General features: G+C 36.5%; 1 protein-coding gene across 1 annotated transcript; it reads left to right on the top strand.

Annotated features, from left to right (window-relative positions):
• Positions 1 to 2626, top strand: LOC104731546 (uncharacterized protein At4g15970-like). The gene is made up of 3 exons (XM_087477500.1): positions 1 to 284; positions 476 to 853; positions 1836 to 2626. Exons 1-3 carry the CDS (start codon positions 15 to 17, stop codon positions 2271 to 2273), a joined length of 1086 nt encoding a protein of 361 aa, XP_087333626.1. The 5' UTR covers positions 1 to 14; the 3' UTR covers positions 2274 to 2626.
• Positions 2627 to 10734: the final 8108 nt, after the last annotated feature.

Below are 10734 nucleotides of genomic sequence, written 5' to 3'. Positions count from 1 at the left end.
CATATGCCAAAACCATGAAGAGCACGAACGGCGAAGCTTCTTCAATGGGCTACGAGTTTTCCAGAGTTAGCATCAAGGATGCAAAATCTAAGCCGCCGATGATATATTCCGATGGTTTTTTTGGAGGGAGAGACGTGATGAAAGTCGTGTTATTAGTCGCAACCGTGACACTTTCTTGTCTATTATTCTACAAATCTGCAAATAATCCACTCAACATGATGTTGTTTCCATCGAATACCGATTGCTATTCTTCAAAAGTCATAAACGAGACTTTCTTAGAAACAGTGAGTATATATCATATATATTACACATGAATTTTTGTCTATATCGTTTGGTTTATCAAAAATGTCAGATTCCATTTTAGACTAATATTCTCTCAAATTTACAATATTTCGTAGTTAAAGAGAGAACTTGTATTGAAAAAAGAAAAAAAATATCGATAGTCTTATAACGTAAATGTGTTGATGTTTTTTAGGTACCAAGGAAGGAACCTGTTTCAAATTTAGAAAGAGTATTAATGAATGCGGCTATGGAGGATAACACGGTGATCATAACAGCGTTAAACCAAGCATGGACCGAACCAAACTCAACGTTTGATGTGTTTCGAGAGGGTTTTAAAGCCGGAATAGGAACGGAGAGGCTATTGAAGCATGTGATCGCGATTTGCTTGGATAACAAAGCATATGATCAGTGCCTAAAGGTTCATCCTCATTGCTACTTGATCAACGCCACGGATTCAGACCAACTCTCTGGGCCAAACAAATTCATGACTCCTGGTTACTTAAAACTCATTTGGCGGCGAATGGATCTTCTTAGACAAGTTATTGGTTTAGGGTACAACTTCATCTTCACGGTACATATATCTCAATCTTCTTCTCATATTTTATTCATAAATTAATTAGTATATGTTTTCTCTATAAGTTTTTTTTTTCTTCAAATATTCACGTTTGAGTTTAGACAAAGTCACGCACCATCAGTGAAATTTGTCAACCAGCTAACTATATAATTTCAAATATTAAGAAAATGGTTGGTAATATAGTAAAAATAAATATTTAGTGCACGATCATAATATTAATATTTGATATAAGCATCCAAAATCTAGATTTACAAGATTTAGTAACATGTATAAATAATTTAATTAAGAAAATTAAAGAGAGTGAAATGTTCAGTTTATGCAATATTTGTGTCGACTAGAGACACCACCGTTGAAATATGTAAGATTGTCTAACATATTGTTTCTTTGTTAGATTTTATATATTTTCCTCGAGGGTTTTAGATTTGACTATCGTGATTCTTCGTTTTGTTTTTAGCACACCTCTAACTTCCAATGTTTAATTACGTTTACTTTTCTTGAATTATATAATTAATGCATTTAGATAACGTGGCTGGCTAGGACTCGACGGTAAAGGTTAACTGGTCAGGATTATGAACCATGCACAAAAAGAAAATTAAGTACTCAGCTAATCATCAATATTCACGATTGTAACGTTTTGTTTGCGTGTGTATGTGTATATAGATGTTTAAATGTCAATTATATACCGACAGAGGTTACGTACGTACTTAAATAAATATGTTGACAAACACTTATATATATATATCATCATTGTCATCACATTATATATATATATATATATATTTTTTTTTTTTCTCATATGACCAAAATTTACCAACGTGTTTGCACAGTTTCAGTAAATTTTTACCAACGTGTTATTTTTTATTTTGTTATTTATAACTTGTTTTCTTTATAACTAAAATGTTATTATTTTACATATCTTGTTAATTCGATTTGATAACTTTATATGCAAATTAATGTTGAGCTTGTTGTATATATATAGGATGCTGATATTTTGTGGCTTCGAGACCCATTTCCCCGGTTTTTTCCAGACGCTGATTTTCAAATAACATGCGATGATTATAATGGAAAACCATCGGACAAAAAGAATCACGTCAACTCCGGATTTACATACGTCAAGGCAAGCAACAAAACTTCAAAATTTTACAAATACTGGATCAGATCGAGTAGGAAATATCCTGGTAAACACGATCAAGATGTGTTCAACTTCATAAAAAGCGATCATCACGTCGAGAAACTCGGGATAAAGATGAGGTTTTTTGACACGGTTTACTTTGGAGGGTTTTGTCAGCGGAGCCGGGACATCAATGTGGTCAACACTGATATGCTCAAATTTAACCCTGAGCTACTCTCTCAAATTAAGAGATCAATTATAGTACTTAGGGATCGAATCCACAAGAACTCTAGATTCACACAATAGACTTATTACTCTTTTAATTATGCTAAATCAAAATATTAAATTTAAATAGCAATGCAAAAACAGAAAATAAAGGAGTTGTAAATATATAGGAATAAACGCTAGGCTTAGAGAAATTCTCAGGAAATCATGGAAAATCAGATCAATTAATTAAATAAGCAGGATTCAACAATTAAGCACCGTTCTTGAACTCTAAACACAATTATAAAATAAATCAGTTCTCACTGCAAATATTATCTAAATTTAAAACCAGAAAATCCAAATCTCTTTGCAAAATTCTAGGTAATAAATCAGCTTTAAAAACAAGTTTAGATTGTTCACAAAATTATTAAATCAAATCTCTTTGCAAGAAATTATTTTGCTCACCAAAGGTTTTATCAGGAAAATCAATTATATTCTCATATCAATTAATAATCCTAAAATCTAAATCCAGATGACTAATCAAAGATCTAGCATTGAGAACAACCTATGATGAAGAACAAGAAAGATAATGAATCCTAAATAATAACAGATCTAATAATCCATGAAATCCCTAATGAGAAACCCTAAACCTAACAAGCAGATCTACTCAGACATAATCAATGAAACACAAAACATCTTCTGAATAAATTGCATTAAGAAAGAGATTAAAGAAGAAGTAAAGGAGTTCTGAATCTTCTCTGAAGGAGTCTTGATTCTTCTCTCCAAAAGCTCTCAAAAATCTCACAGGGTTTTGCTCTCAAAAGTTGCAGGGAAAAATAAAGCTTAGGTCTAAACAATGACCATAAAAATCCTATTTATACTCCTAAACACGTCCAGGGACCAATGATGCAAATATGGAAAACTTTGGGGCAGATTTGTAAATCTTCAAAACTTGTGGGAAAACTTCCAATTTCGTATTTGGCCTAGCATCGATCGATGCTATCAATGTGTCGATCGATGCACTCTCTCAATTTCGTCTCCCAACTTTGTAACTCAGCCTCAATGCTTGATTAAGCTCCAAATCCTCCAATTTAGCTCCATTATGCTCCCATCCATGTTAAATCCTATAAAGACTCAAAAGACTCTAAAAACACCAAAAAGACTCTATAATTAAGACTTATATCATGGCTAAAAACACCTAAAAACCATGATATATCAACTCCCCCAGACTTAGTCTTTGCTTGCCCTCAAGCAAAACATAAACTTCATCTGTGAAAGAGGTTTGAAAACATAGAAACTCATTTTCTTTTCAAAGTAATGCCATGATCATCCAAACCTTAATCCACATGCTTAGCTGATAAATCCAAATCGAACCACCATGTACTTCTCCGTTGACTTTCATAGCATCCCAAATTCAAACCAAATTCCACTACTTCCTCCATTAAGCTTTCATCGGTGGGTCTCATCAATTTGATCAATGTCAAGAACCTTCTAGACTCATTCCCGTACAATACCATAACAAGCAAGACATATCTTTTACCACATGTGGTACTCTTTCTCTCCCCCAGACTTATTCTTTTTATTCTTCCTCAGAGCTTTGCTTTGTTTTTTTTTTTTTTCTTTCTTTTTTCTTTTCTCAAAGTTGTAGGCGAATAATGGGGTCATCGGTAATTTACCTACCCCTCGCTTCCAAGCTTTATATGATCATTTGACTTAAGAGTAGAATAATGAGGTCACAGGTAATTTACCTACCTCTCTAAACTGATCAAAATCATCTCATCTTTTATTCTCTTTTTTTTTTAAAAAGCTCTCAGGAAAAATCTTTTAAACTTAAATAAGGGAGAGGGATACCATTTTCTTTCTGAAGTCTTACTTGTCAGGTATGAACAAGGAGTCAAGCTCTATGAAAATCAATCTCCTTGATGAGGTAAAAAGAAAAGTACAGAAGTTACCTCAAGCTTTTATGGATTCTGTTGGAAATTTGGATGTCTCTGGTTCACTGGTCAGCCATTGGATTTTTCATTAGTCGGATTTGTGGATTCAATCTACAGCATAAATCAACCAAAGCAGTACACTAAAAAGAAAAGTCATAGTTCCCAACAAAATTTTGACTCAATAAAACAATTTTTTTTTTTTCGACTGACTCTCAAAAACAAAAACGTAGTTAGTAACTGCCTCCCCCAGACTTAAACAACACTGTCCCCAATGCTATCAAGTATGAGATTGGCGAATAAAATAAAAAATAAATGAAAATCAAAAGAAAAATGAAAAAGAAAAACCTACCAGTGGGTTGCCTCCCACTAAGCGCTTGTTTTCAGTCATTAGCTTGACTGTGTCGGATCTCAGGCATCCGGTGGATCGGAACATGGCAGTGAATGCTTCTGAGAGGATGTCCACTTCCTCCAAGGTGGTGTGTAGGCTTTAGCTGCATGAGGTTTGACAAGGATGTGAGGAGCAGGACCAGGACGGGACTGAGGGATGGGTGGCTTTCTTTTAAGTCCTGGAAAATCATCAACAGAAGAAACAAGCACACTGCGATAATCTCGCGGCTTGGTTAACTGCACAACAGTTTTTGTACCTTTGAAATTCTTATTGATGATAGGAGAAGGTTTGGGTAAAGAAGATGCATACCTTGGCCTTACCTGTGGCTTCTGGACTGTGGAATAGTGAGATTTCAGCTTTACAACTGGTCTAGGACTTGCAACTAAGGATCCAACGCGAGAATCTGTGGTTGTGGACAAGTCCGAGCCGTCTCTGGAAGGAGTGTCGATCGATGCAACAGCTGCATCGATCGATGCTTGGTATGCAACTCGTGTTTCTTCAACGTTTTTGCAGCTTTCCTCAGCAATTCGTGTTTCCATCACAAAAACGTCATCTACCAGCGGCTTGTCATGCATCAGAACCTCATCATGATCTCTAGTACTGATTAGATGATCTCCACTCCAATCTTCAAGCTTAGCAGCTTGTTTACTCACTTCCTCTACAGGCTCCAACTCTTTGACATACCCAGCAGTAATGTCTTCCTGAAGCTCTATGATCAGATTGTCATCAGAAACAACCTCCACAGAAAATGTCTGACCATCAATAGTGGGAACCCTTCTAAGCTTGTCCATCTCAAAGTTCATGACCAAATCTTCTACATTCAGAGATATGTGTCCCTTCTTCACATCAATGATGGCACCAGCTGAAGCCAAGAAAGAGCGTCCTAAAATGAGAGGATCATTAGGCTCTTGGTCATATTTCAGTACCACAAAGTCAGTGGGAATCATGCAATCTCCAATCCTGATCGGAATATCCTCTAAGACACCTTCAGGAATCCTTCTAGATCGATCAGCTAAGATAAGAGAGATCTTAGTTGGCTTAAAATCCGTCATCCCAAGTCTCACAGCAACAGAATGTGGCATCAAGTTAATACTAGAACCAAGATCACAAAGAGAGTGAGGAAACCTTCCTGTGGAGATAGAGCAGTCAAGTACAAAGCTTCCAGGATCTGGTAACTTCTCTGCAATCATACTCTGAATTACTGCACTTACTTCCTTAGAGACAACCACCTCCTGCTTCTTATCCTTCTTCCTCTGTAGAGGCTGCTTCAACAGAATTGAACTGACATCCTTTGTAAGCAGTGCTCCTTCCTCAGGACTCAAACCATTGGTGACCATTCTCTTCACATATCTCTTAATACTAGGAGAAAACTTGACAGCATCAATCAAAGGCATCTCAATCATTACCTTGTCCATCATAGCTTTGCATCTAGCTTCTTCAATCTCCTGCTTAGACCTCCTAGGCTTAGGAAAAGGAACCTTAGGCTTGTAGGCTTGTTGTGAATCGGATGGTTGAACTGGAACAGAAACCGTAGTTGTCTGTGGGGTGTGTCGATCAATGCTGACATTGCATCGATCGACACTTGGTGATGATTGCATCGATCGATGCGCTTGAGTAGTGTCGATCGATGCTGGACCGACTGTCGTATCTTCATCCTCTTCCTTCACCAAAATCGCATTACAAGCATGGTGGGGGTTCTCAGTTCTTCTATTAAGAAGTTCCTCTTGTCTTTTAACAGACCCAGCATTCTGAATCACTTGATTCTCCAGCTTCTTGACATGAGTATTTAATGCATCAAACTTCCCAGTCAGCTCAGTGTATACAGAATCAATCTTCCCATTGAAGTCCACCGTTAACTTCTGTTGACCTTCCAAAATTTGGCCAATCATTGATTCCATCTTGCTCTCTGAACTGGGTGGAGGGAGGGGTTGGTAAGATGAAGAACCATAGTTCCTTGTGAAGTTGCTGCTTGGATTTCCTGTGAAGGAATTCTTCTGACCAAATCTCTGATTTTGATATCCAGCTCTATACACATAGTTGACATCTTCTTCTCTAGTCTCTGGCTTTGGCTCAAAATTCTCAACATCTTCAGCAAAATGGACAGACTTCTTTCCCACAAGAAGATTATGCATTGTATCCAACTTAGCATTCACTGCAGCAAACTGATTTGAACCATTGCCTTCATGTGCTCTTTTCCGCTCTAAGTCTGCATTCTTGGTACTGTTGCTTGATGCTAGCCTTTCAATCAACTTCTCAGCATCATCTGGGTACCTTGTCTTGAAGTTCCCATCACTAGCAGCATCCAAAGCCATCTGATACCTCCAGTCAATCCCGCTAAAGAAGATACTGATCAATTGCACCTCTGAAAATCCATGATGTGGACAGTCCCTCTGGTATGCTTTGAACCTCACCAAAGCAGCTTTGTAAGATTCAGTTGGTCCTTGTCTAAAGGTAGAAAGCTTGATCCTCAGCTCATCAGACATCGCATCATCATAGAAATAGTTCAAGAATGCCACCTTGATGTCATGCCAGGTTGTCAGAGATCCTGGTTTGAGCTGCCTTAGCCAATGAGAAGCTTCCCCAGCAAGAGAGTAGGGGAAAAGTTTGCAGTAGAGGTAGTCTTCAGTGACTCCATTAGCCTTGATGCTAGTAACAATGTCCTCAAAGTGTTCAATGTGATCTAGAGGCTTCTCATTTGGCAGGTTCTGGAATGGCCTTTGTCCAACAAGAGCAAAGTAGGCAGGCTTCAGCTCAAAGTCATTCCTTGGAAATGGAGGAGGGACAATTGCGGAACGGTTCTCATAGAATAAGTCTGGTCTGTTGAAGTCCGCAAGAGTCTTGACAAGCTCTTCATTGTTGTCCCGTCTAGGCTGAACAATCTGCTGATCATTGCCACCCAAATCTGCACCATTCGCACCGGCTCCGGCATTGCGTCGACCGATGCCAGCATTGCATCGATCGATGCCGTCCTGGTTGCGTCGATCGATGCTGACGTTGCGTCGATCGACGCCATCTGCATTCTCATCGGCCACGACGAGTTCTTCCTGAATAACCCGTCCTTCAGCATCAAGTTTCTGGCCTTGCTCGTTGTACACATTACCCTCTTGATCCTTCAAAACCCCAGCCTCATCAGGTCTCATTATGATTATATTGGCCATCTTCGCTGATTTGGCTGCTTTGGTGTTTTCACGCTCTAGTTGTCCTAACTCTTGGTTTGTAAGCTTAATAACTGGACCAGTAGGATTTTTCCTGGTGCTAGGCTTAGGCATGAACCTGAAACACACAAGAGAAAAGAAACAAAAGCGTGTGAGTAAAACAAAAAAAGAAAAATTTAGACAAAATCAAAGATTTTAATCTAATGGTGAATCAAAAGAGTCCCCGGCAACGGCGCCAAAATTTGATATGCTCAAATTTAACCCTGAGCTACTCTCTCAAATTAAGAGATCAATTGTAGTACTTAGGGATCGAATCCACAAGAACTCTAGATTCACACAATAGACTTATTACTCTTTTAATTATGCTAAATCAAAATATTAAATTTAAATAGCAATGCAAAAACAGAAAATAAAGGAATTGTAAATCAATAGGAATAAACGCTAGGCTTAGGGAAATTCTCAGGAAATCATGGAAAATCAGATCAATTAATTAAATAAGCAGGATTCAACAATTAAGCACCGTTCTTGAACTCTAAACACAATTATAAAATAAATCAGTTCTCACTGCAAATATTATCTAAATTTAAAACCAGAAAATCCAAATCTCTTTGCAAAATTCTAGGTAATAAATCAGCTTTAAAAACAAGTTTAGATTGTTCACAAAATTATTAAATCAAATCTCTTTGCAAGAAATAATTTTGCTCACCAAAGGTTTTATCAGGAAAATCAATTATATTCTCATATCAATTAATAATCCTAAGATCTAAATCCAGATGACTAATCAAAGATCTAGCATTGAGAACAACCTATGATGAAGAACAAGAAAGATAATGAATCCTAAATAATAACAGATCTAATAATCCATGAAATCCCTAATGAGAAATCCTAAACCTAACAAGCAGATCTACTCAGACATAATCAATGAAACACAAAACATCTTCTGAATAAATTGCATTAAGAAAGAGATTAAAGAAGAAGTAAAGGAGTTCTGAATCTTCTCTGAAGGAGTCTTGATTCTTCTCTCCAAAAGCTCTCAAAAATCTCACAGGGTTTTGCTCTCAAAAGTTGCAGGGAAAAATAAAGCTTAGGTCTAAACAATGACCATAAAAATCCTATTTATACTCCTAAACACGTCCAGGGACCAATGATGCAAATATGGAAAACTTTGGGGCAGATTTGTAAATCTTCAAAACTTGTGGGAAAACTTCCAATTTCGTATTTGGCCTAGCATCGATCGATGCTATCAATGTGTCGATCGATGCACTCTCTCAATTTCGTCTCCCAACTTTGTAACTCAGCCTCAATGCTTGATTAAGCTCCAAATCCTCCAATTTAGCTCCATTATGCTCCCATCCATGTTAAATCCTATAAAGACTCAAAAGACTCTAAAAACACCAAAAAGACTATATAATTAAGACTTATATCATGGCTAAAAACACCTAAAAACCATGATATATCAAACATCATGCATGCTAATTGTTGTATTGGTTTGGACAACAAAGTGAATAATCTTAAGGCAGCTCTTGAAGACTGGAAACGATATATGTCACTAAACACGACCGTATCCGAGACCAAATGGAATATTCCGCCTAGGTGTGGTTATTGAAGGATGTAAGAGTAGTAGATATATGAAACTAGTTCATACGTTAAGATAGTTTCGTTGATATTATTGAACTCGGTTATTGTTTCCTAATCTAGTTCTGAGCTGAGATTGTACGCTTTTTTATTTTTATTTTTATTTTATTTGAAAGTATCAAAGATATAAACTTATCATTAAAAAAAATAATGTAATGCTTTTTTTTTCAATGAAAGTGGTGACATGTTCGCATTGTAGTTAATTATTGTAACAGAACCAAGTTGTTGAAATTTGCCGAACAAGGTACGGTCAATATAAGCCAGACAACTGTCCAACTGAATTGTCCCTTTTATTAAACAAAATAAATCACTAAATTCGTATAAAATAAAAATATACTACATGACAGACCAAAGAAAATCCCTTTTAGCATGTCGTAGACTACAGTATTAATAGAGTAATAATGTGAAAGCTACGGTGCAACCAAGAAGAAAGGGAGCAAAACAAAAACAAAAAAAGGATTCTGATGATGACAGGACAAACTCTTAACCCGAAACAGAGAATACCTGTTTTTCGTTATATAATTGCCGAGATATATATGTACACCATGCGATGGCACGATTTAACTCAAGCTATAATCTAAAACCACTTGATGAAGGTTGAAGAGTTTCAGCCAATTATGCATACGTACACAATGTCATAAATGAAAGCTCAAACCTAACTTTCCGATAAAAATCATTTCCCCCCATGGTGCTATCAGGTGCGTTCTCCCCAAATCTGACCGGATCAGCCGATTGCGTTTATCAAAAAGAGAAAAAAAAAAAACTTCTGATAAAAATCAAAATGTTTTCATCGTACACAGTTTTATTTAGACTAGTCCTTTTCCTTTTGGTAAACGGTATTCGAATAGACTTAGTCTTATCAGTAATTGATTAATTAATACTATATATTAGCCGACAATTAATACTCCATTGGATTGGACCATTGGTGATGCATCTAGAAATTTGACGCTTCCTAGTCTAAGTCATTAACCACAGAATTAATTAATTGACTCATTCACTTAAGGGGAGAAAATAAAGTACAACGGCAGCCACGAGTAACCGGAAATAACGTGAGCGTGATCGAAACAGAATAAAAAGCCACTTGGTGTTGTACAATTACCAGAATGCCACTTGGTGTTGTACAATTACTAAATAAAAGCCAACGGCAGCCACTTAATGGAAGAACTAGTTAAACAATTACTAATTGGCATTCTGCCCAAAAATAAAAATTACTAATAGGCATTCAATTAGGATAAAAAAAAAAATAGTGGTTGAATAAAGATTTAATTCGGGTTATGAAGACTATTGTATCATGTATATCTCAAAAATAGTGGTTACTGTATATCTCAAAATATAGAATATTGTATCATGTATTCGAAGTGAATTGTGTAGAACTAATTTATGGATATTATACATGGTGGAATCGTCAAAAACAAAAAATTCTTCTGAGTAAGCTAGTAGCCTAGTACTAC

This window comes from Camelina sativa, chromosome 12 (assembly GCF_030686135.1).
Source record: "Camelina sativa cultivar CO46 ecotype springtype chromosome 12, ASM3068613v1".
NCBI lineage: Eukaryota > Viridiplantae > Streptophyta > Magnoliopsida > Brassicales > Brassicaceae > Camelina > Camelina sativa.
Note: the sequence above shows the minus strand (reverse complement) of the source record. Positions and strands in the feature narration are given on the sequence as shown.